At 49.4% G+C, this 26,484-nt stretch overlaps 2 protein-coding genes across 4 annotated transcripts; both read right to left on the bottom strand.

The window, feature by feature from the left end:
- Positions 1 to 828: 828 nt before the first annotated feature.
- LOC149332946 (BTB/POZ domain-containing protein 1-like) lies at positions 829 to 24,106 on the bottom strand. 3 transcript variants are annotated; one of them, XM_089558501.1, is made up of 4 exons: positions 23,936 to 24,106; positions 5,173 to 5,307; positions 2,189 to 2,406; positions 829 to 1,589 (listed from the first exon to the last, which is right to left on the bottom strand). In XM_089558501.1, exons 1-4 carry the CDS (start codon positions 24,020 to 24,022, stop codon positions 932 to 934), a joined length of 1,098 nt encoding a protein of 365 aa, XP_089414627.1. In that variant the 5' UTR covers positions 24,023 to 24,106; the 3' UTR covers positions 829 to 931. The 3 variants fall into 3 exon arrangements, with proteins under 3 accessions (XP_089414627.1, XP_089414629.1, XP_089414628.1); XM_089558503.1 differs by lacking the exon at positions 23,936 to 24,106 and adding an exon at positions 12,260 to 12,512; XM_089558502.1 differs by lacking the exon at positions 23,936 to 24,106 and adding an exon at positions 8,860 to 8,913.
- Positions 18,135 to 23,033, bottom strand: LOC149332947 (uncharacterized). Its single transcript, XM_089555773.1, has 2 exons — positions 21,008 to 23,033; positions 18,135 to 18,193 (listed from the first exon to the last, which is right to left on the bottom strand). Exons 1-2 carry the CDS (start codon positions 23,031 to 23,033, stop codon positions 18,135 to 18,137), a joined length of 2,085 nt encoding a protein of 694 aa, XP_089411899.1.
- Positions 24,107 to 26,484: the final 2,378 nt, after the last annotated feature.

Raw genomic sequence — 26,484 nt, 5'->3', positions numbered from 1 at the left:
ATGGCACAGTTGTCATGTGGAAGCTTTTTCTTATTGTGCGGGTTATGATTAAAGGCCGGTAAAAAAACTACTTTACGTAAATATTACTTTGCTGCAAATGTCTCAGTAAGCTGTTTCTCAAAGCCATCTACAACTTTTCCATTGACACTTTGTTCCTCAAGTCAGTAATTAAAAAGTTAATTAAGCTTAACTAATTAGTCAACCTTGAATAATGAAAAAAATACTGCAGACTAGGTCACGCGACTCTAAACAACCCTCATTTGGTTTCAGACGGCTAGGACACCCTGTGTTTTTTAAAAGCTTGGTTACATTTAGCTGGGACACCTGGTACAAGTTGACAGATGGCTGTTGGTTAGATTCTTTCAGACATCAGGCAGCTACCACGGCTGCGGCCAATAAGCTCCGGCGGGTCAGGAAGCTCCGCCCCCGGAGGCGGGGCCGGCAGAGGAGCACCCACCTTCCAGCGTGAAAAAAAATGATGAGAAGAGAGGGAAAGGCGCGAACACACTTAAATTCATATTTTGACTACAGATAACACAGCTGCTGCAAAGCGCACGAAAGAATTCTTGCTGAACAATGTTCGTGAAACGGAGTGCTTTAACATCCCAGGCATACCCCAACGTTATTAGAGCCCCTTTCAGAGCCTTTTAAGGACCGATCTCTAGCCTACTAATGATGGATACATGAGCTTCAGGTCTGAACTGTATGTGCCTATATATTATCTGGGATATGTCCGATATCGATCGCACTGAAGACGTCTGGAAATGTTTCTATGTACTGTAGGTATCAATTGATAACTGTGGTAACTGGCAAATAAGCCACACAAGGTTAGCAAGATGTTCCTTTTTATTGGATTATTCCATCTTGGGTGTGCAGTTCTGCACTTCACTGAACATCATATGCGAAACAGCCACTGCTCATCATGATGGCATCACTCTTGACCAGATCTGAATGTCAGCTTGGATTGCAGTTCCTGAGGCATAGCTCTGTAGTGACGTTGGAACTGGCAACGAGCAGTGTTGTCAGTGTTCACCCAAGACGGAAGGAGCACCGACCCAGGAGCGACGATGTTCTCGAGGATGGCGTAATTCTCGCTATCACTCAGTATGTCCCACGAGCCAATACCATCGATGTATTCGTCCCCAGTGAGAGCCAAGAGGCGGAGCTGGGGTAAGAATGGCCGCATCGCTGTCTTCACCTCCAACACGGTTCCGTCGGCGTACAATTCCCTTTCGCACTTCTTTTGCGCCCACTGCCACAAGGCGTTGACCACGAGGTTCTCAGGCACGCCGGCCACCACGTCCAGGATGACATGCATGGTTGTATCATGTGAATCTAAAAACGTGTCCGAGCTTAGCACAGCAGCGCCGCTGTTCTTCAGCATCGCAATGGCTGCTCTGTCAATGAGCCCGACGTCCCTGGTATTCAAGCAGTCCAGGAGAGGACAGATGTTGTCCACGGTCAGATGCTTAGTGATGTACTCGGAGCATGCGCTTTCCAGGCCCAGTTCCTTGTATTGCTTGGCAGCTACACGGGTGAGCATAGCTTCTTCGAAAGAAGTCGCACAGAAGGTGCCGGAGTAGAGGAACCTGCGCAGCACAGACCATTTGGGGACAACGTTAGCAGCACATAACTATGAGCGGAAAATAGTAAAGATTGTGATCGTGTTAACGCTTAGTCCCCGTTGCAGTGGAGGGTTTCGACCATTTGGGGTTCTGTAACATGTACTGACATCGCACACCACATGGCCAGTTCAGCAAATTGCATTCCTTAAAAAACAGCCAGGATTCTATAGTGCAACGCGGGGCAGCAATATGAGACACAGTGGCGAGTGAGACGAGTCTCTCAATGCATATTTTGTACAGCCTTTGTCAAAAGTTTAGAGTTCAGGGAGTTGGCTTCTATGCCGAGTAGTGGGAATCTTGGAACATATGTGGAAACGTCAACCTTCGAAGGTGCAGGATGAGAGTTCCTTTTAGATGGAAAAGATCTGGAAGACGGGGCTCCATAACAAGCCATATGGCATGGCCCATAAGTAAACGGCATACGGCATGGCCTCTAAAGTTTTTGACAAAGGGCGCACATTTATAGTAACTGAAAACCTTTTCAGACCTGTACCTGAATGCCTGTTGCCTAGTTCTGACGGTTGGCTAACGCCAGGTGCAATATGCCCGAAACACAAACTCACTTGAGCAATCCTTGGAAGCCGTCGGGATGCAAGTCGTCCACATAGAACTTCGTGTCCCCCGGGCAGCGTTCAAAAAATAATTCATAAAGCACCTCATTCCTCATGGCCAAGAACTGCTTGTGCACGCTGATGGTCCTTGGGATAGGTTCGTTTCCGGTGCGAACCACGAACTCCGCATCCGAAAGCGCAGGGTTGTTAAAGAACTTCATCATGTTGATCTGCAAGTGAAAACGGGAGGGTGAGACAAGAAGGACTTCATTCGTGAGGGTAGTACTTGATACAACAATACCAATAACACACAGATGAGTAAGGCACCTACGTGCACGTGCGATGTCAGTGCAAACTAAAGATCCCCAGATGGTCGAAATTATTCCGGAGACCTCCACTATGGCACTTTCTTCTTTCACTCCCTCCTTTATCCCTTCCCTTACGGCGCGGTTCGAGTGTCCACCGAGATATGCGAGAAAGTTACTGCGTCATTTGGTTTCCTCAAAATCAAAACCTTTACAGGTATAAGTAGCATCAATATGAAAGGCATAAACGTGGAGGCTAACAAAGAGGGTTCAGCTTAAGTTAAGAACAACGCAGCGAGCTATGGAAAGGAAAATGATAGGTGTAACGTTAAGAGATCGAAAGCGGGCGGAGTGGGTGAGGGAACAAACGCGGGTTAATGACATCTTAGTCGAAATCAAGAGGAAGAAATGGGCTTGGGCAGGGCATGTAATGCGAAGGCAAGATAACCGCTGGTCCTTAAGGGTAACGGAGTGGATTCCAAGAGAAAGCAAACGTAGCAGGGAACGGCAGAAAGTTAGGTGGGCGGATGAGATTAAGAAGTTTGCGGGGATACAGTGGCGGCAACTGACAAAGGACAGGGTTAATTGGAGAGACATGGGAGAGGCCTTTGCCCTGCAGTGGGTGTAGTCAGGCTGATGATGATGATGAATATGAAAGGGAAAACAGAAGCGCTTGGCGTCTGCGCTTTGCAAAATGTTAGACCCGACAACCGGTGAGAGTGGGTGGCACTAGCACGTGCATGGGAAGAGCAGGCGCCCGCGCTTGCTGGGCATGTGCTTTTGCTGCCAATTCTCGTCACATCTCGATGGCAGCGCTTCACGATGCTCGGAGGCCATGCGCTCCCATGTTCCTTTTCATACTCCCACTATCTGTACTTTCAGGACAAAGGGTTCGTAAGATTCACGCCGAGGAAAGGACAAAAAAGCGTTATAAAAGACGTTGAAAATAATCAATTTCCTGAAAACACTCGTTAGTATTAAGTTTAAGATACCTGCCATATCATTTTGTGCCTTGCGGTTTTTATGCTGGTAAGCTACATTCTCCTGAAGGCGCCTCTTAAGGTGAAGGTCGGGATTACCTCAATTTTAACGCAGTAGTGTTAAGGCTCTCTTTTCGTAGAAAATGCGGTGTCGTCGGCAGCATTGTGAGTGAAAAAGCAAGTGGCTCGCCAGCCACCTAGTTCTCATCACCCTGTGATGTAATCCCAACCTGCCTATCGCATCAAGTGGCAGTGAATTATTAGTCATGAAACGTTGCTCAGGAAGAGCGACCTGTGTCTCAAGCCCCATTGAGGGTTGTGTTTGAAACAGGCATCAGCCAGGGCAGTGGCGCATAGCTCAACTGCTGCACCACTGCGCCAGGAGTGGAATGGGGACTCCCCGCGATCAATGAATGTAAAATATAAAATGACCAATTCCGCATATCTGGGCATGTATGCAGAACCCAGGCGAAACCCAGGTGAAAATCTTTCCCAGCTCAACTGGTTTATGGAACAATTTTCAGTTGGTTCCAGTTGGAACCAACTGGAGCCCAGCTGGTTCCAACTGGAACCAACTGGAAATTGTTCCATAAACCATTTGGGCTGGGAAAGATTTTCGCCAGGGAATGTGCAAAGAGGACCTCATTATGCTGAAGGGGCCCATTAATTGCCATCGCGTCATACCCTTACGGAGGAGCTTAAGTTTACCCTCAAGTATTTTTTAAAGAAATCTGATTGGTGAGGTGGAATGAACGGGGTAAAATGGGACTTGAAATGACATCTTTTATTTTCCATCAAATACAGATGGGGGATTGCAGAAAAAAAAGCTGTCCTTGGACAGCTTGACGGGTCCACAATCCCTTATTTCAGCAGAGTGGCAGCATCACATAACGTATTCTAGATATCCAAACATATACATACATATTTAATACAGATATAGTACTCATAGTAAACGAAAGCAACAGAAAACAACAACAAAAAAGAACAGAAAACAACAGCGGAACTCACTGCTACAAATCCAAAAGAAAACAAGAGCAAGGCTAGATAACATTACATAGAAACAAACTACATCTGCCGGAGGTCCTTGTAGGTCGCCGTGAAGAGGTCAAAATGGACCGAATTATTATAATTCAAAAGCGTTGGTATTGTGTACTTAAGGCACTGTTTCCTGTAACTTGAAAGTGACATCGGTACTGACCAATCCTCGAAGTGTCTTGTAAGGTAACTTGGAGTTCTGTCCTGTAATTGGGATAGGTTACGTATATTACGTTACGTATAGGTTGCGTATCTATAGATATCGCTTCAGCTGAAAACTTCATTCCCGACTCATGTATTAAGGGTCGAAACTATAGGAGTTGGGAGCTGTGAGAATGATCAAGGGGGTCGCACAAAAGGGGGCAGAAAATGAGTAGTAGCGAGCATTACAGAACAAATTCGAGTTAACATCTTAGTGGAAGTCAAAAGCAGCTACACGTAAATCTTTGATAGCAATTCAATGCGGAAAAGACACTGGATGATCTACGTGGGCATCAGGAAAATGATAGCTGAGGCCGGCATATAATTGTGTGGAGATGAAATTGAAAAATGTATTATGCACTGGGTGGCCGCGGCCGTTTCCCAGGAACAGGACTAGTTAGAGTCCACTGACAAATGGTGTTGTTCTGCCATCGACAGACGAACCCCAGTTGATTAGCATTTTGATGATACTTACGACTCTGGAAGGCACACCCGCTGTGGGCTCTGTTATAGAAGGCATGGCGAAAAGAGGTGACTGTTGCTCAAAAGCCTTCACAGAGGGCGCTGCTGACACTGGAAGTGGGTGTGGAGATAGACCGGCTTCCGGGATCTGCATCAGGTATCAGTGGCACATTTAATTTTTAAAGTACATTGTAATGAGTCTTTATGACTAGGTAACCTAAAAACTTCTGTAAGACTTTTAGCACATTGCGTACAGCCACCGCTACCGCATGTGCAGATTAGGGTGCCATATTCATTCACTCATTCATTTTTTGGGCCCACTTACAAGCAAATGGAAGGGCCCAAGGTAAAAGCAGCTATTTCGCAGCTTGAGTGGTACCTGGCCCCCCTTTACATATAGGTTAAATAACTGCTGGAATAGAAGCACTTCAAAAAACAAACAAAATAATTTGGTTACAGTACTGGGTGTTTTTTTTTAGATGGTCCAAAATTTTTAAAAAAAAGGTAAATTGCTTTAGATTTATTTTAGCACTGGGGCTATACTGGAGGCTACGGCGGGCGCCAGCAAGAGGAAAACTGCTTTAATTAGTTCGCTGATTAACTCAATATGTTAATTAACTTTTCTAATTTTTGTTTTAGGGGGCATGTTGTATTCGCAGAATTGGAGATCATCCTCTAAACAGTCCAACCGAGAAAAGACAATTTTAATTAAAAATTTTTCACGCATGTAACGAGGCGCGAAAAAGTCACCCTGGTAGGCATCTTCACACCGTAACTCAGCGGCGGTAGCGCCTCTGACGTAGTTCACTTCGCCCTGTGCTTTGCGTCACGCGTCCCGGACTGGCGGCCTGCGCTATCGCTGCTTATCTCGCTTCGCTCCGCGGCCTCACGGAATGCCGCGTTGGAACAAAAACGCACTGGCACAAAGCGCAGGGCGGAGCGAACTACGTCACAGGCGCTCACAGAGGCTGTGTGACAGTGTGAAGCTGCCTAGCAGGGTGACTTTTTCTCGCTTCGTAACGCGCGCAAAAAATTTTTCATTAAAATTTTTTTTCTTGGCTGGACTGTTTGGAAGACGATCTCAAATCCTGCTAATACAACATATCGCCTAAAATAAAAATTATAAGAGTTAATTAACGTATTCAGTTAATCAGCGAACTAATTAAAGTAGTTTTCCTCTTACCTGGCGTCCGCCGTAGCCCTTAGTATAGCCCCAGGGTTAAAATAAATCTAAAGGAATTTACCTTTCTTTAAAAATTTTGGACCTTCTAAAAAAAACACCCGGTATACCAGGGCGATTTAAATGATACTTTTGTCAAGAGAGGTGGGTGTCAATGGTGTCAAGGTTTGGATGTCAATTCAGATATTTAAAAATTTAATAGCCGTGGAAAGGTGTTTGCAATCATTTGATGGCAATAATTTGTTCTTGGATGTAGATTATACCATTTGTAATGACTGCGTGCATCATATTTGGGTGTATTCTGTTTTAAATTTGTTATATTTGTTATTACATCGTCAGTATCTTTTTTAGAGAAGAAGTAGGCATGCAAAATTTTTCGCTTGTAAAGCTGCTAACTTTTAGTATGTCATATGTGCTGAATAGGCTTTGGGTGTGAGAACTGTAGTGCGTATTTGCAATGGTGCCTATTACTTTTTGTGCTAGTAGTATTTTTGAGAGATTAGAAACCAATGTGCCCCATAGAAGATAGCAATAATTTACATATGAGGCAAACTGTGCATTATAAATTATCAGTTTGGATGACGGTAATATGTACCGATTAGTTTTATTATACCTGTAATGCAGCTTAGTTTCTGAAGCATAAAATCCACATGAGCATCCCATTCCAGTGTGTCAGTAAAAAGTACTCAGTACTTTTAACGACTCGGCAATATGTACATTTTCTGAGCTGTATAAAATCTCGTGGGTAAATGGGAATCACGTATACCTCCTGTTTTAAAGATTGCTGGTGGTGTTTTTTTTAGTTTACTTAAAATGTTGTCCTGGCTCCGTTTTGAAAGATGAGTTAGGAAATTGTTTCATTTACTAATGGGGCTTGTATTGGCATTTAATGACAAAAAACACTTCATAAATTTCATAAACAAGAGTAATTTATGAAATTTGCTTCTCGGTAGATAAGAACAATGATGTTTATGTACACATTGAATAAAAAATACACCAGAGGTGGAGCCCTGTGCCCATGAGCTGTGGGCACGTTGGCCACGTCGGGAACAATCAGCGCGTTTGCACTCACGCAGCACAGTAGCGGTGCAGACTGCTAAAACTCTGTATTGTTAACGTTGTACAGTTTCTTGTCAACACCGTGATCACATTCTCGCATAGGCCTTATGGGCATAAATATCGCACTGTGTTGTGATGTTCTAAATTATGAATAGCGATTTTTTTTTCTCACATTATAACGTCGTGCCTTTCTTTAAAACAGATATTTACCCTGTGCTTTCTCTTCCCCTGTAATGCACTCTCATATACTGCGGTCACAATAAATAAAGATTAGTACCTGACATCAAAAATCTACTAAAATAAATCGCGCAATCAATGCATTAAGTCGGAGCATAAAACGACCATTCACGCTACTGCAATAATTAAGATACAGATATTCCTTGATTCTACATTTTTAAATGCTTCAACAAACGCCACTCGGGTCCGTTCTCTCCGGGCGCAAAGCTGAGAAACTCGAGAATGGTTTCGAATTCGCTACCGAGCGACACAGACTTCCATATGCAAGTCGCTAAGTGTACAGGTCGAATAAAGTAAATTACCGTATTTGCTCGGGTAATTTACGCACCCACAATTTATCACCCTTATCTGCAGAAAAAAAAACTTATCTCCAGCACTTTACGCTCCCGGCGGGTGCGCTCGGGGCAGGCTTGGAAAGATCAGCACGAGCGCGAAAGGTGAGTGGACGCTGGCAAGGTCAAGGAGACCTGGTGTGCAAAGTGCGAGGGGCGAGCACGACCGGCTTTTTTGGGCGAGAGTGCCAGACAGCAGAACCAGCGTGCCTCGACCTGCTGCGAGAGCAAACTTCCGGTAGCCTCCGGAGCGTGCGTCGCGCCCGAATCCGAAACTATACCGAACCGTTGGCTGCTCGGTTTGCCGCTAGTCGGCCGGGCCTCACGCGAGGACGCCGTTTTATCGCGTTGTGTCTCCATATGCCTCGCTGGCTTTGCGATTGTGTCTTCCCACGTTAACTGCTTTTAGCTGCGCACGCGTTGTATGCCATCCCGCGTGAAAGTATACTCCGTTTCGTATATAGCAGACAACGCTCCCAAAGCTAGCGCGCCTGTTCGCACGGACTAAGTCCGTGCCCAAAAAATATTTACCCATACAACCAAAGTGACCCGCAGCGGTGGCTCAGTGGTTAAGGCGCTCGTCTACCGAGCCGGAGTACCAGCGGGTTCGAACCCGACCGCGGCGGCCGCGTTTCGATGGAGGCGGAACGCAAAAGGCGCCCGTATGCTGTGCGATGTCAGTGCATGTTAAAGATCCCCAAGTGGTCAAAATGACTCCGGAGACCTCCACTACTGCACCTCTTTTTTCTTTCACTCCCACCTTCCTGCCTTCTCTCAGGGCGCGGTTCAGGTGTCCACCGAGACAGGTGAGACAGATACTGCGCCATTTCCTTTCCTCGAAAACCAGTTTAACCAACCAAAGAGATCACAAGCATATTTCGTTGCGACAAACCTTGAGTGGCACCTTGCACCTTTCGGACTTTGTTCCCATTTTCGTCCTGCGGCTCATCGAGACTTCCGGAAGCAAGAATTACATGTGGTGATATGATACGCGGTTGGTAGGGCCAATCGCTGCTACTCAATCCGCGCCAAAAAAGTACCTCACACACAGTGTAAATTTTAGCCAGAGTGTAGGAACAGCGAGCGCCTCACAGCTTAGATAACGTGAGGCGGGGCGGGAGGCTGTGCGACTTGTATTTGAGTCAACTTTCTTTTTGACTGGAGAGGTGCGAATTGTGGGGTCGACTTATACGCGGCAAAACACGGTATACATTGCGTGTTATGACCTTTGCATAGCTTTATTTTAGGACGTGCACACGAAATCTTGGCATATATAATATGCGCACGCACTTCTGAAGCCTTCGTTTTAAAGGACGACAGACACCTAACTTTATTGCCTGTTTTCTTCTGGCAAATGGTACGTTAGACAATACATGGATTACCGCGTGGTATTTGCCTACGACCGCTAAGTAACTTGTAATTGAATTTTCTGTCCTGCTGTTTCTGTACAAAAGACGTAGTTTCGTTTAGCGTGGTGGATTACAAAAGCGCGAACATAATCGCTGATACTTAGTTTTAATTGACTACAACAGTTAAGCCAGCCTCTTTCAAGACCTGCAGTGACAAAAAACGACTTATCAGCAAATATACAGTAGATTTATCATTCCTCACGCGAAGCAAACATCAGAAAGTCACAGCACCCTTGAAACCGAAGCCGAAACAACGTCACGAACAAATCCAATTATAAATTATTTAACGGTCGCAGACGAATGCCACGGTGTGCTCAATGTATACCATTGTCTAACGCATCGTTTGAAAGAAGCAAAAATTTTGTATCTATAATCCTCAAAAGTAAAAAAAAAAGTGGAAATTACGCAGGTAAATACAGTACGCCATAGGAAAGCGAAAATCGTCCGCTACAGGTAGACGCGCATACATAAATGTTTCAGCAGCGTGGGAACAGTCGAGCAGCGGTGGAACTGATTTCATTCACGCGCCTTACCTGACAAGAAGACCGGCCGAATTTCGATGGAGGCGAAATTCTATATAGAGGCTCGAGTACTGTGTGATGTCAGTGCACGTTAATTAGAACCCCAGGTGGTCGAAATTATCCGAAGCCCTCCACTACGGCGCGTCCCCCATAGCCTGAGTCGTTTTGGGACGCTAGACCCCATAAACTAAACCGAACCGGGCCCCTAAACACACCAGCGAGCGCTGACTGCCGAGGTGTCCATGGCAGCGATATGACGGGCGCCACCACGCCTGCACATTCTGTATTCGTTTCTGCACTCACCAGAGTGCTCTCACATATTCCTAGGAAGCGCGCCAAGCTGTGGAAGCGAGTTACGCTATCAGTGTGAAAAGAACTGAGAACCTTCTCAACAGCTTCACCGTGCAGAACAACTGAACAGTGTTGATAAGGATTATCATGCCAAGAACAGAAAGGTTGACTCTATTCTGAGCGGAGGACGGCAAATGTGTGAAACTAGTGACGTTAACCACTACACATATGTTCATAACTAAATTTTCAGAATCACAAAATTTTCTCTACTGATTCTGCCGTCCTTTATTTTCTGCACTCCTCTTTGTTTGTTTTTTTGGCTCCCCATAACTGTTCCCTACAAAGGGCGGCACCTCGCCGAGTTAAACGCCAAATTTTCGCTTGCGTGCTTTCTTCTATAAAACGACGCGCTAACAGAGCACTCCGTGATATTCGCCTACGACCGCTAAATAATTTATAATTCAATTTTCTTTACGTTTAGACAACTGAACGATGGCTGTGACGTGTAGTTGATATTTACGTCACGTGAGGCACAAAAAAACGGCAATATTTCTGCTGAACGTCGTTGGTTACAATTATAGGTAGTGAAGCAGTGTGGTTCAAGTGCTGTAGTGAATTAAAACTATGTATAGGCATTTATATTGCAGTTTTTTCGTCCGTCACGTGACGTAAATATCAACATACACGTTACAGCTATCGTTGATGCGGTATTCTAATGTCTAAAGCATCATTTGAAAAACAAAATATGCAATAAAATTTGGTATCTCTATATAGTACTTTGATACGTTTCTCATTGACGAGCGTTCTATTTCTCCTTGTAATCTCAACTTGAAAATTACAATTGACGCCCGAGCTCACCAAACAAAACTGTGCGGCGAAAACCAGAGTGCGGCATCGCCCAGTGCATGCGAGCACAACAGCATCACTAGATTTCATCGCAGGTCAAGTGCTGTCACTCTGACACCGTTCTTTTCTAAAGCTCCCAGGCAACTGACATTGCAAGCGGGCCTTACATCGGAACTCTAGTAGACACTGACAATATGAGTCCCCGACGACGTGATAAAAACTTTCACCCTCTAGGGAATCTACTAGAGTAACTGCATATGCTATCAAAGGTACGTACTCTTGGTATAAAAGCATATACAGTAACTCTAGAATGTTCAATCTCGCAACGACACACGGGGAAAACTCCTCAGCACCCCGTTACACAGAAACTTTTGTAAATGACGACACACTGTTTCAGCCGTTCAAAACTACATCACAAATGTACAGTTATTAACCCATTTTAGGAGAGTCGGAAAAAAATGTCCCGCTCGCCTCAAGTGCCGGTATAATTACGTACAACGGTGCATCTGCATACCATACTTTTGCGTACTGGTTAATATAGAACGATCAACAAACAATTTAGCGTGGTTTTATTTTTCACCGTGGGGTTCTATGTTTTTACAAGCGCAACATGTAGTTCGGCGCGACTCATTTTAGCGAGGGAAAAAAATCGAAAACTTTTGAACTTCGAGCCTTTTCCACCAGTCAATTAATTGCCTCGTAATACTTATATGAATTTCCAAATATAATGCGTTTTCTCATAGGTCGAAAGGACTGAGGTACAGATATATCACACATATCTGGGGTCTCCTTATGAAGTAGTTGGTACAATACGTACCTCTTTTTCTTATAAAAATAATCTTCGAAACGACTTGCAAGCGACGTCATTCGATTTAGTGCCCAGTGAAACACCTTATCCCAGGGATATCCGAATCAGGACCGAATATCCTAGTCTGTGGTTGTACCTGGGATATACGAGCATTCGAAACATTCAGGGCGCAATTTTACCATTTGTATGCATGCCAGACGTGCATACAGCTCGCGCCTTATAAACGGGTAAAATGCGAGGGGACACGAAAATCATGCGTATACTTTTTACGCAATACGCGCAAAGGCAGCCGACATTTACTAGATCTGCGGAGGATAAGCTGCACAAATGGGCTTAGTGGATCCGCAACCAGTCCTGCAGTTACTGAAAAGCGTCCACGCACTAAACGCTAAGAACGAACGGCAAACAAGCACTCACCACACCGAGGCAACGTGCCGGCACGTCGACATGTGTGAGCACCGGCGCTCGCAACTGCCCAGCAGGTGACGCTAAAGGCTCCGATTCTGCCCCGGCAGGAGGCGAAGAGCGGTAAGGGGAGTCGCGTCGCAGCTACAAACACTCAGCTAACACTCAGCTAGCAAAGCTAGGCGGCAGGCAATCTGCCGCTTCCTCTTTCAAGCGCTGAGCGCGACGCGAGACTCACATACGGCGCCCCACCCCACTATCTCCCATCGCCTTCCTCCGTCATGACGTCGCCGGCAGAGCACCGCCCTCGCCCCCGCCGGCGAGGGTTCGCGACCTTGAGGAACGGCGCTCGCTCCTACGCCTGCGCAACGGTCGTGTTCGGACGCGCGAAAGGCTCTTCCGCTTGCGCTAGACAACGGTCTTCGGGCCAGCACTAACCGTACTGCACCGCACTACACGGTCTCCCCATGCCTCACGGTCGGAAAGCAAACACTTCATCTCATCGCTCCGCGATAACCGCTCTCTTCGACCGTGTCGCTTCGGCCTGGGGATCTGCGAGCGTTTGACGATGCGCTGGACTATGTTGTTGTTGTTGCGACTGAAAGAACGATGAAAAGGAAATTGCGCGGGCCTGCCGATTGGCTCGAGCTGAGCATGTTGAAGTCGAGGGTTCAGGACAGGAGTGTCGCTGGGCGAAGAGGCTCGAAGGGTGGCGAGAGGAGAATAGGTTTATTTACATCTTTTTACAGGAAGAGTGAAGAGAAGTGAGAGACGATTCTGCCGCATCCGTTGTCGACTTTTATACACTTCTGGTTCCCCAAATTCCCTAGGTTGAGGACGCCCGCGCCGGAGTGGGAGGAGCCTAGAGCTTTCACTTGTGCGCACAAACACAACACCGCACTTAGGGTCACGCCCCTGTAGTGCGCCAGCCATGGCGCCAGCCCTCGCCGGCACAACTTATGCGTGCTTCTTCCTATGCCTCCGGCAACGTGAGGTGAACGCCGTTGCGGTCGCAGTCTGCGGCGTCCCTTCAAAGGAACCCGACCGCACCCCGCGCGCCCCCGCATCTGGCGCGCTCTTTCCTTCTCCTCCCTTTTCCCTCTTGCAGCGGCGGGGCGCGCCTCCCGCGCTCCCCGCCGCAGCTCCGTTACTCAGAGAATAAACGGTTGAACAGAACAGACGTCTTGTCTTCTCTGAGGATCTCCGAGCAGCTTACGCCCTACAATTGGTGACCCGGTTTTCGACGAACCTAAGAAACGTAGAGCCAAGCTTTTCCACACGCTGAAGACAGGACGTCAACGCAAGCAGCTGAAATGGAACAAAATCAGCCACTTACGCCCAACCTCAACCAGACAACGCCAGATGTGCCCGGCGACGCCGTTTCTGCAGTCACAGTGCGTCTCCCACCGCACTTGACCGTCGCTGCCGTCAGCACGCCCACACAGTCGTCGCCGTTGGCCGCCCCATCACCACTCCTCAGCCGTCGCATGTTGCATCCACCACCGCTACGCCTTCCGAAGTTGACCGCCTTTGTCAGCAGCTCGAAAAACTGATTGCGGCAACCACGCACTCAGAGCCGCCTCTACGCCGTGGACGCCAACGTCACCGCTCCTCAACGCCTGGACAGCGCGGACAGAGTGAGCGAAGTCCATCCACAGGCCCACGCATCTGCTATTACCACCGTCGCTTCGGCGCCAACGCCCGCCACTGCCTCCTGCCTTGCAGCTGGACGGAAAACCGGCCGGCCGGCCGACCACTAGCGGCGACGAGCGGTCTGTGCCAAGAAGAGTGTCGCCTTTTCCACGTCTACGACAGAACCACCGGACAGAAATTCCTTATTGACACCGGGGCCCAGGTGAGCGTTCTCCCAGCCACAAAAGCAGAGCGTGCTTCCGCTGCAATTTCGTACCTGCAAGCAGTGAACGGAACGCGCATACCTGTTGACAAACAGCGCTCTGTGACGCTCAACCTCGGGCTTCGAAGGGTCTTCCGGTGGGTATTTCTAGTCGCCGACGTTGGTTCGGCGATAATTGGTGCCGACTTTCTAACGAAGCACGAGCTCCTCATCGACGTCAAGCGGAAGCGCCTCATTGACTCCGCAACGAAACTCTTTATTCACGGCATAGCAGCGCGCGCAACTACCGATGTAGCATCCTCATGCGCTACAGTTGCCAAAGAGCCGTTTGCAGCCCTGATTAGTGAATTTCCAAAGCTAACGTCACCCCCAGATTGGACTCAACCCGTCTGCCACGACGTTCAGCACCACATCATAACATCGGGACCACCTGTTTTCTCTCGCCCACGACGCCTGGCTCCGGACAAACTCAAGGTGGCCCGTGCAGAATTCGAGCATATGCTGGAACTTGGCATTATTAGACCTTCATCCAGCAGCTGGGCATCTCCACTCCATCTTGTCCCGAAGAAGTCAGGAGATTGGAGACCATGCAGAGACTATCGTTTTCTGAACACCAAGACCGTCCCGGACCGATACCCATTGCCCAACATACAAGATTTCACGTCTTCTCTGCACGGTGCAAGCATCTTTTCAAAAATCGATCTTGTTCGGGCATATCATCAAATCCCTGTAACAGAAGAAGATATCCCCAAAACAGCGATCACGACACCATTCGGACTGTTTGAATTCTTGAGAATGCCATTCGGACTTCGCAACGCTCCGCAGACCTCCCAGCGTTTCATCGACTCCGTCGTACGTGGCCTTCCCTTCGTGTTCGCCTACGTGGATGATATTCTCGTGGCAAGTTCATGTATTGAAGAACACCTGCACCACCTCCGCCAACTATTCGAGCGTCTTTCGACTAACGGCATTGTTGTCAACACCGAAAAGAGTGAGTTTGGGCAACCAGCTCTCGTATTCCTCGGCCATCACCTGGACAACAACGGCATCCGCCCGCTTCCCGAAAAAGTGAAAGCAATCACCGAGTTTCCCAAGCCCACTTCAAGCACGAAGCTCCGCCAGTTTCTTGGCCTCGTAAATTTTTACCGCCGATTTATCAGAAACTGCGCCACCCTGCTTGAACCACTTGACCGCATGCTGTGCGGCAAGCACTCGGCGAAAACGCTACACTGGGACACCACTGCGGACGATGCCTTCAATGCCATCAAGCGCGCTCTGGCCGACGCCACTCTACTCGCCCACCCAAACCCCGATTATCCGCTGGCACTCATGACAGACGCTTCCAACACAGCGCTCGGAGCTGTCCTTCAGCAGCAGGTCAGTGGCGTGTGGCAACCCCTCGCCTTCTTCTCAAAACGCATGACTCCTGCCCAGACACGATACAGTGTTTTTGGCCGCGAACTTCTCGCCATATACCTGGCAGTGCGTAATTTCCGCCACTTGCTTGAGGGCAGAGCATTTACCGTTTTCACGGATCACAAGCCTCTTACTTACTCAATTGGCCGTCCTGCATCCCTGTATACGCCACGGGAAGTGAGACAACTTTCCTTCATATCTGAGTTCTCGACTGACATCCGACACATCAGTGGTGCCGACAACACCCCGGCTGACGCCCTGAGTCGCGTCGATGCCGTCACGCGCAGTCGTTCCGAAACATCGACTTCGTCCTCCTTTCCCTTCGCCATACATGAACTGTCTGCCGCGCAATCAAGCGACCCCGAGCTGTCCCGCCTACGTACAGCGCAAACATCCCTGAAGCTCGAGACAGTCCTCATTGAAGACGTGCCAATCGTTTGTGATACCTCCGCAGGTACGCCAAGGCCCGTTTTGCCCATCCATTTCCGCAAGAAAATCTTCGAATCCTTGCACACCCTTTCTCACCCTGGAATTCGTGCAACTCAAAAGCTGATCACAGCCCGCTTTGTCTGGACCCGCATAAACACCGACATTCGCGACTGGGTCCGCGCGTGTGCACCCTGCCAACGTGCGAAAGTACACCGGTACCCTGTGCCCCCAACGCAGCGCTTCCTGCAGCCCGACGAACGCTTCGCAGTAGTCCATATCGACATCGTTGGCCCCCTACCCCACTGCCAAGGTTACCGGTATTTATTGACATGCATCGATCGCTTCACCCGATGGCCTGAGGCTACACCAATCGCCGACATCACAGCAGCCACTGTCGCCGCGGCCTTCGTCTCTACTTGGGTAGCGCGGTTCGGCTGCCCCACAACCATCGCCACGGACCGCGGTCGCCAGTTCGAGTCATCGCTTTTCACAGAACTCCTCAAACTGCTCGGAGCAGCACGGCTACGGACTGCATCTTACCATCCACAAACAAACGGACTCGTAGAGCGTTTCCATCGGCACCTCAAAGCAGCACTTACGGCGCACGGACCCCCCGTCAAGTGGCTCGAAGCTCTTCCGCTCACGCTGCTCGGAATCCGATCTGCCTTCAAAGAAGACCTTTCGTGCGCCTGTGCCGAGCTTGTTTACGGTACCTCCCTTCGTCTTCCAGCCGATTTCTTGGAAAGCACGAATCCCGCCGTCCCGTCCACAGCAAGTGAATACGTCGACAAGCTCCGGCATATCCTCCGCCACCTTCAACCACAGCCGACGCGAGAACACCAACGCACTGTGTACGTGACTCCAGACTTAAAGACAGCAACCCATGTTTTCGTGCGTTACGGCCCTGTGCGTGGTTCCCTCCAACCACATTATCTCGGCCCCTTCCGCGTCCTTGAGCGCCGTCCTTCCACTTTCCTGGTAGACTTGAACGGAACGCGAGATGCAGTGGCCCTCGAACGACTCAAGCCAGCGTACATCGAGGCCCCAGTCTCTTGCGTTTTGGCGCCTGCACTTGCGACAGCCCCATTCATTTCCGACCGACAGCAAGCTCCTCCGGCTCGTCGCGTCCACTGGCATCCCAGCTGCCCAAAGAAGTAAATCGTTCGTCGCCTTGGCTTCCTCTCTCGGGGGGGGAGCCGTGTAGTGCGCCAGCCATGGCGCCAGCCCTCGCCGGCACAACTTATGCGTGCTTCTTCCTATGCCTCCGGCAACGTGAGGTGAACGCCGTTGCGGTCGCAGTCTGCGGCGTCCCTTCAAAGGAACCCGACCGCACCCCGCGCGCCCCCGCATCTGGCGCGCTCTTTCCTTCTCCTCCCTTTTCCCTCTCGCAGCGGCGGGGCGCGCCTCCCGCGCTCCCCGCCGCAGCTCCTTTACTCAGAGAATAAACGGTTGAACAGCACAGACGTCTTGTCTTCTCTGAGGATCTCCGAGCAGCTTACGCCCTACACCCCCATCACATGTTGAATCCGAAGGAAAGAAGGCTGCCGTCGAGGAAGCGTTGACTGCGGTAGGTGATGGTTTCTGGCTAGCCGAAGGTTCCGTGGGTCCCGACATCTGTTGTTCCTCAAATGATACCCGCCGCTCGAGGCTGGAACAAAGAGGTCACGAAAAGGCCAGAAAGTGGTCCCTTGTCCCTTGTCGAACGATGCCCGCCAGCTCGTCGCGGTGCTTGGCACGACAAAGAGCCACAGAAAACGAAACCCTTTGTTCCCCCGGCACGCTCACAGCAATTGGGGAAGATAACGTCGGACTCCCCGCGGCGGCGGCGGCGGCGACACTTGAAGAGACTTCGGAAAGGCGGTCTGTTTTTTGCTAAAACTTCAACCTCTTCTTTATGGTTCTGTACTCCGATCGGGAAGGGCTCGGTAAATGGAATCAGCTGTCACCTGGGTCCCCTGTATGGTCCATGACGGCATGCTTGGGGCAACGGTCGCCGAGTAGAAAGCAGGTACTCTCAGCCACTCAGGAGACATATGTGTGCTGGCTGCCTCCGCCGCTGCTTAGCCTTCGCCGTACCTTGCTTAACGCGACGACCCACGTCTGGCAGTAATTCTTTCCAGGCCCGTGTACTACGATCTTTACAGCTCCTCTGCGGCCAGGAAAATCTCGACCGGCCAGTGGTCACAATCACTCGCCGGGGAGAGATGGGCTTGAGTTGTACAGTGGGATGCCTCTCTTGATTTTCGCTGCGAGCACACAGCAGAGTCCTAATCCTCGCACAATGGAGGCATTAGTCGAAACCAACCACACAACATAGCGCCACTCCCGAGGCAGTGCAAGGAAATTCACCCGAGATCCACCAGGCTGTTAAGCAATACAAATGGGAAGCCCAAAATTGAATTCAGAATTTTGTAGTTGACAACAACAGTCTCGGGTACTAAGATAAGCTTCCATGTTGGCTAAATTGGCTGCCAAAGCTTGATTCGCCGTACACGACGCGAAGAGGGGTAGCAAAATTTGGAAGCAAAACAATGATATTAATGATGACGTCACTACGCCATCAACAGAAAACAAACAAACTGGCACCTGTATACAAAGAGACGAAAAGGCACCGAAATGCGTCACAGCAGACACCTCAATTACGGAAATAACCTGCTCAGACCGTCGGCATTGCCATTGCATTTGCCCCTTTTGTAGCGCACAGAAAAGTTATATTGCTGGAGGGCCAGACTCCAGCGCAACAAGCGGCCATTCTTGGGTGACATTTGACGCAGCCATGTAAGCGGACAATGATCTGTCTCGAAGGTAAATTTCGCCCCGTAAACATAACAGGCTAGCTTTTGTGCTGCCCAAACCAAACAAGCACATTCCTTTTCTGAAGCGCTGTAGGCTTCTTCCCTTACGGTTAACTTCCGGCTGGCATAGAGGATGGGGTGCTCTTCATTGTCATCTCCGACTTGGCTTAATACGACCCCCATCCCTCTGTCACTGGCGTCGCACTGGACTACAAATTCCTTGGTGTAGTCCGGGGCGCGTAACACGGGCCGTGAGGCGAGCACACTTTTCAAGGTTTGAAACGACTTTTCCTTTGCCGCGTCCCAGATTACGCTATTCGGCTTCTCTTTGCGTAGCGCATCGGTCAGAGGACTCGCTAGCTGTGAAAAGTTTGGTATGTACCTTTGGTAGTATCCAACGAGCCCCAGAAATGAACGTACGTCCGTCTTAGATCGACGTTGCGGGGAATTCAGCAATAGGGGCGATCTTGAGGTCTGATGGCCTCCGTGTCCCTCTACCGACAACATGACCAAGATAGGTCACATGGGAGCAGCCAAAACTACATTTCTCGGCTTTAAGGGTTAGTCCAGCGTCCCTCAAACTCGTCAGCACCCTCCTGAGATGGGAAACATGTGCTTCCCATGAATCGGAAAAAATGGCCACATCGTCAAGGTAAGGCAGAGCGAAATCCTGCATGTCCTTGAGAATGATGTCCATTAGCCTTGAAAAACTAAAAGGTGCGTTCTTCAGCCCGAAACTGAGCACCAAAGGTCGGAACACTCCAACAGGCGAAATAAATGCCGCATACCGGCTCGCGCTTTCTGAGAGGGGCACCTGCCAGTACCCTCTCACTAGGTCAAGGGTGGAGATGTACTGTGCTGCGCTAACTGTCTCTATCCTTTCTTCGATGTTCGGTATAGGGTATAATTGGTCCTTCGTTATGGCGTTCAGCTTCCTGTAGTCCACGCAGGGTCGCGGATCTTTGCCTGGTGCCTCTACGAGTACCAGAGGAGAGGTATAGTCGCTCTCTGCTGGCTCTATCACGCCAAGTTCCAGCATGTGCTTTACTTCTGCCTCAATTATTTCTTTCTGCCTTGGAGAAACTCTGTACGCTTTCGATCTGACTGGATCGGTTGAAGTTAGCTCTATCTCATGCGTGATGAGATTGGTTTTCCCCGGCCGGCCGCTAAAACTCTCCTGGAATTCGCACAGCAGTTGCCTCAATTCCTGCAGTTGCTTCGGCTGTAGCACTCTGGTGTTCGCGGAACGGGACAGGATTTCCTCTATGCTGTTGTCAGACGTTTTGTTGGTGGGGCCTTTCCACTCAGGTCTATCGATTAGTGGCTCTTCGGGCATATTCACTGCCAGGTTTACAACCCCGCTCCTTTCTACATAGGGCTTCATTAAATTGCAGTGATAGAGCTTAATCTGCTGGCCTCTCCCTGGCATTTTCAACGTGTAGTTAGTTTCCGAAAGCTGATCCAAAACCTCCACTGGCCCGTCCCAGTGAACTTCCATCTTATTCTTGCGTGCGGACCGGAGAATAAGCACCCGATCCCCCACCTTGAAGGTTCTCAGTCTCGCGTTCCTGTCGTAGTAAGTCTTCGCCGTCTCTTGAGCAGATTTAAGATTCCGGTCTACTAGTTCCCGCGTGGCACTCAGACGGTTTAGCAACTGCAACACATACTCTACTACTGACTGGCTCTCTCCTGTCCCTTCCCACATCTCTCTAAGCATCCTAAGTGGGGAACGAAGAGCCCTTCCGTATACTAATTCTGCGGGAGTAAAGCCTGTCGCTTCATGCGGAACTGTTCTCAGGGCGAATAGCGTTGCTGGCAAGCAGCTTTCCCAGTCATCTTGGTGCTCAAAGCAGGATGCACGTAGCACTCTTTTGAACACCGAATGCCACTTCTCGACGCTGTTTGATTGAGGGTGGTAAACCGAACTATGGATCAACTTCACCCCACACCTCTGTAAGAACGTGGTCGTGAGTGCGCTCGTGAAAACTGTGCCCTGATCAGCTTGTATTTCTGCAGGAAAGCCAATTCGGGCGAAAACTGACAGGAGGCCATCAACTATCTCTGCCGAACTAAGCTCCTTTAGCGGTACCGCTTCCGGGAACTTGGTAGCAGGGCATATCATAGTGAGTATGTACTTAAAGCCTGACCTAGTTCTGGGTAGGGGCCCTACAGTGTCGATGACCAGGCGTCGAAAAGGCTCCGAGATAAGCGGCACCAGCTTTAGCGGGGCTTTCCATCTTTCTCCTGGTTTCCCTGTGCGCTGACATGCGTCGCACGACTGCACATAGCGTTCAGCATCCCGGAAACAGCCCGGCCAGTAGTATTCCCCAAGTAGCCTTTCCTTCGTTTTGTTGACACCTAAGTGCCCTGACCAACTGTTTCCGTGACAAAGGCCCAGAAGGTCAGAACGATACCTTGCAGGCACGACCAGCTGGTCTAGCGTTTTTCCCTTTCTATCCTTGTAATGGCGGTACAGCAATCCGCCTTTGTGGTGCAATGTCACATTACGCCTAGCAATACCCTCTTTTGCTGTAAAGTGTAATTTTGACAAGCTAGGGTCGCTTTCCTGTTCTTTGATTAAGGACTCTCTGTCCACGCGTAATAGGCGATCCATGCACAGGGAGGTTGGTAATAACACGGAGCCTGGACTGCCTTCTTCCTGTAGGCTGACACTGGTTGGGCTACTTTCGGTAACCGGTTCCTGCTGCTCCTCCTGCGCTTGAGTGTCATCTGCTTTGCTGGGTTCCGGAATCTCGGGAGTTCCCTCTCTCTCTCCAGTCGCTTCTGTCTCTCGGCTGTAGCTAAGCTTGGGAGCAAGCTCGCGTGATTTGGACCTGGTCAGGGCTTTTACTGTTCCCTCAGCCAGCTTCTGACCTCTCTCGTACAGCAACTGATTTGATCTATTGGAGAAGAGATACGGATACTGTGACGAAACAGCCGACGAGACGGCGGCCTCCGTCACTAGCTCTCCGAACGGGCCAGAAATGACCACCCTTGCCATAGGTAGGCACACACTCTGATCTTCCAGCACCTGCCTTATCCACGCAACTTCTCCCGTGAAGTCTTTCTCTTTAACATAGGAGGGGTGAACAATGTCCATCGTTGCCCCGCTGTCCCGAAGGACCCTGCACGGTTTTCCATTCACTTGGAGTTCGTGAATATACGGACGCAGAAGTTCCAAATTATCGTCACTGTCGTCCGCATATGAGAAGGCTAATCGTGGCTTTTTACACCTAGCTGCGATGTGCCCCGTCTCCTGACAGTTGAAACAACGGAATGGCTTCCTGCTCTCGAACTCCCTCGTCAATGCTTTTTGAGCTTCGGCCTGCTTGGCACGATCCTCACTTTTTTCTGGGACCTGTTTAGTGCCCTCAACCGCCTCGCGACTCCTAAATTGCGCTCCACTTTTGGGTACAAAGCGCTTTTTGAACCCGAAAGTTTTCTTTTCAGACCCGCTGGCCTCTGAGCTCAATTTTCTTCGTGTTGCATATTCGTCCGCTAGTTCGGCAGCTTTCTCTACCGTGCTCACAGTTTCCTTGTCTTGCACCCATAGCCTAACACCCTCAGGGATACTGTTAAAGAATTGCTCGAGGCCTACACATTCTACAACCTTATCTTTGGTTTCATACGCCTCAGCACCCTTCAACCATTCTGTAAGGTTGGCCTTCAAACTCAATGCGAAATCCGCGTAGCTCTCGCTACTTTTCTTGCTTGCGCCTCTGAACCGCTGTCGAAATTCTTCCGCCGACAAGCGGTATTTTCTAAGCAGACTCGCTTTGACTTTTTCGTAGTCGTCGGCATCTTTCGCATTAGGCCTCGCGACTACAGTGGCCGCCTCACAGCGCAACATCATAAGTAGTTTTTGTGGCCATGTCTCCTTAGCGTAACCGCGTTTCTCACACGCCCTTTCGAAATTCACGAGGTAATAACCAAGATCCTCGCCAATCTTATACGGCTGCATCAGTCTGTCCATTCGAAGCTCGGCCTCGCTCGCTCTCTCTGGAGTCGTGCCTCTAGAGCTCTCAAATGCCAGTCTCTTTTCGTCATGCGCAAGCTGCAACCTTCTGAGCTCCCGCTCCGCTAGCCTCTCATCTTCCTCTTTCTTTCGCTCATCTTCCTCTTTCTTTCGCTCCGCTTTTAGGAGCTCCCATGTATAGCTAACCGTTTCTTCCTCGGCGGTTTCCAAGAGTAATGTGCAAATGTCTGACTTTTTTATCTTCTCGTCTACCTCCACACCCACCTCTTCGCACAATGACAGCAAATCTGTCTTTAGCAACTTTATTAGATCCATGTTTGCTGCTCTGAGCCTTGACTTTGCTGATCAACTGTTGACGTGAGCTAAACACACTTGTCTCACTGAACAACTTCCCTCGATTCCCAGCAGTTCAAAGTTATAACCCAAACAATTGAAGCCTGGCGAATCTCAAGCAAAGTTCAAGCACTTATCCGCAGAAGCAACACCAGGCCGCATGGTCGATCCAACCGCTGCCAAGCAGTTGTTGAAGTCGAGGGTTCAGGACAGGAGTGTCGCTGGGCGAAGAGGCTCGAAGGGTGGCGAGAGGAGAATAGGTTTATTTACATCTTTTTACAGGAAGAGTGAAGAGAAGTGAGAGACGATTCTGACGCATCCGTTGTCGACTTTTATACACTTCTGGTTCCCCAAATTCCCTAGGTTGAGGACGCCCGCGCCGGAGTGGGAGGAGCCTAGAGCTTTCACTTGTGCGCACAAACACAACACCGCACTTAGGGTCACGCCCCCATCACATGTTGAATCCGAAGGAAAGAAGGCTGCCGTCGAGGAAGCGTTGACTGCGGTAGGTGATGGTTTCTGGCTAGCCGAAGGTTCCGTGGGTCCCGACATCTGTTGTTCCTCAAATGATACCCGCCGCTCGAGGCTGGAACAAAGAGGTCACGAAAAGGCCAGAAAGTGGTCCCTTGTCCCTTGTCGAACGATGCCCGCCAGCTCGTCGCGGTGCTTGGCACGACAAAGAGCCACAGAAAACAAAACCCTTTGTTCCCCCGGCATGCTCACAGAAATTGGGGAAGATAACGTCGGACTCCCCGCGGCGGCGGCGGCGGCGACACTTGAAGAGACTTCGGAAAGGCGGTCTGTTTTTTGCTAAAACTTCAACCTCTTCTTTATGGTTCTGTACTCCGATCGGGAAGGGCTCGGTAAATGGAATCAGCTGTCACCTGGGTCCCCTGTGTGGTCCATGACGGCAGGCTTGGGGCAACGGTCGCCGAGTAGAAAGCAGGTACTCTCAGCCACTCAGGAGACATATGTGTGCTGGCTGCTTCCGCCGCTGCTTAGCCTTCGCCGTACCTTGCTTAACGACGACCCACGTCTGGCAGTAATTCTTTCCAGGCCCGTGTACTAAGATCTTTACAAGCCGCAACTGCTGCCACCTGCAGACAGATGAGAATTCAGACATAAGAGAAAAGAGTGAAAGAACAGACGCGCGTCGCAATAACCGCGCGCAACAACCTCTCCGCACCGCCACATTCTGACTACCCTCCGCTGGACTAGTTTGCAGTGATGAACGCTCAACCTATCTGAGCATTCGTATTACTAGCCTAATGCGAACGACACGAGCAGCGTGAACGCTGCGGTTCCTGCGAATTGCATGGTAGCACGTGTTGTTGTTGTTGTTGAAAACTTTTATTGTCCAACAGATATGGACCACACCGCCTGGGTTGGTTTCGCCGGCGGCCACTTCTGCCAGTTGGACGGCGGTGAGTTGGAGCTCAGGGTCCGAGCTCCGCAACAAGGTTTCCCAGGCTTCCCTACTGCTAATGTTTTGCGCCCTGCCTGGGGAGTAAGGGCACTCCCAAATTATATGGTCGAGGGTTCTTCTCGCCCCACACTTTTTACATTTATCGTCCCCGCAGTCCGATCGGATATGTTTATTTAGTACTGGGTTTGGGTATACTCCAGTCTGCAGGCGTCTCCACGCCGCCGCCTGATTCCTATTTAACGCCGTGTTTGGTGGGGGAAAACACCTCCGGCATTGCCTGTAGTGTTCTGTAATCTCTTGATACGAGATTAATCGCCCTTATCTATCATGTTCGGCCTGAGCCGACCCATCCTGTACAGCTCGGAGGTAGAAATCTCGAGCTGCACTGTTACCGCTGACAGATTCGTGCGCCGGGGTCCAGATGATGTTGATCGTCCTATCAATCGCTCCTTGCGTTAAAATTTTGGTGGTGAGGAGGTTTACCCTACCTCTACTGAAATTTTGGATTGCAGTTTTACTGTCGCTAATAATGTATCTAGCTTTGGTGCCAGCGCAAGCGATCGCTATCGCGGCTTCCTCCGCTATCTCGGTTTCTTTCCCTAGTATGGTGGCCGCCGTGATGAGAGTGCCCCCCCATCTACCGCGTGGCGTAGCGGCAGATGAGGTCATTAAGCGTCAAATTACTTAGGTGGTTATGTGTAATGAATATTGAGGTCTAAAACATTACTATATGGACGAAGATTTTTCGTTTTTCGTACGATGACCGCCACATCGCCGGACACAACTTTTGATGAGTGAAGTATATAGTGAAATAGAATACATACCACGTGTTTCAGGGAAGAATAAAAAAAATTAACAATAGGCTTTTTGAGGTGAACATATGGCTTTTGTGCCATAGTAATGCCAGCGGTAGCAGACGCCAACTAATTTTTTTAAATATCAGAGGCAACTGGTTTCACTTAGAGATTTGTAGTCGGTCGTTAGTATTACCTATATCAATTTTTAGAATTTCGAAAACACGATTACCCTCGGCGCTATGGCTCGAGAAAATTTGACTGCATCGTGCGAAATACATGCGCTTTCGAAAGCATGCAGGCAAAGCAACCACTCCAGTGCATGTATCTAGTCGAAAAAGCCCAATTTTGTCGAGCCACAGCGCCAAGTTTAATCGCGTTTTCGAAGTTCTAAAACCTGATATGGCTATAACTAACGACCAGCTACAAAATTTCCAATTGCAACTAGGCGTCTAACTTTACGAGTTAAAAACTTAATTAAGACGATTCACGGTTTTCTGGTGTACGCGAACACAGGTAATGCTACTCCGCAAGAGGGATATTTTTACCCCAAAAAGCGCACTTATGAAAATTTTTGAAAGTGTTCGCTGAAACACCAGGTATATACATATGTAGCAATTTTAAGGGCCCAAGCACGCAGGTCCGCGGTGGCGGGGCGCAGTTTCTGTAAACACAGGGGCAGGCGAGTCCACATTCACGGGAGGTCGGCTGCGGAGGGGTGTCGGGGTTGCGCGGCTCGCGGGTTCTTCGAAATTGAGTCGCCGTTGTTTATATATACAGTGCTGCGCATCTTTATCATGAAGACTTGTAAAAATTTTCCTGCTTCATCCGCTGGTTGTTTGCGATGAAACTGCGCACAGAGGTTGAGTGTTGCGGTGACTTTTGTCTCGTGGTAAGTTTGACAACGGTACTTACATGGTTCAGCCGCGCATGATGCAAACCCGTTAGCGCCTGCACCGAGATTGAGGAACCTAGCCCTAGTAGCACAAAATGTCGCCAGGACGTTATGGCAATGTAGCCAATGTTTTATTATGTTGTGCCATATACTCCAACATTGCAGCATCGTGTCCATAAGTAGGTTAGGATGACTCTATCTGCGAACATTGCAGCCACATGCTCAGAAATTCGTTAGGATAACATACTATCTGCCATCGTTGGAACAACATCGAGGAGCAACATTGAGGCAATGCAGCCTGGTGAACATTGTTATAAT

The sequence above is a fragment of the Amblyomma mixtum genome, chromosome 8, assembly GCF_055824585.1.
Source record: "Amblyomma mixtum isolate Tamu chromosome 8, ASM5582458v1, whole genome shotgun sequence".
Classification (NCBI taxonomy): domain Eukaryota; kingdom Metazoa; phylum Arthropoda; class Arachnida; order Ixodida; family Ixodidae; genus Amblyomma; species Amblyomma mixtum.
This window is presented reverse-complemented; position numbering and strand designations above follow the sequence as displayed.

Coding starts and splice junctions, on each gene's coding strand:
- LOC149332947 (XM_089555773.1), bottom strand. CDS start 23,033: ATGGATCTAATAAAGTTGCTAAAGACAGATTTGCTGTCATTGTGCGAA. Junction 18,194..21,007: donor TGTGCAGTCGTGCGACGCAT/GTCAGCGCACAG, acceptor GTGTGCTCGCAG/CGAAAATCAAGAGAGGCATC.
- LOC149332946 (XM_089558501.1), bottom strand. CDS start 24,022: ATGTCTCCTGAGTGGCTGAGAGTACCTGCTTTCTACTCGGCGACCGTT. Junction 5,308..23,935: donor GGACCACACAGGGGACCCAG/GTGACAGCTGAT, acceptor TACCTGATGCAG/ATCCCGGAAGCCGGTCTATC. Junction 2,407..5,172: donor CGGGTGTGCCTTCCAGAGTC/GTAAGTATCATC, acceptor TTTCACTTGCAG/ATCAACATGATGAAGTTCTT.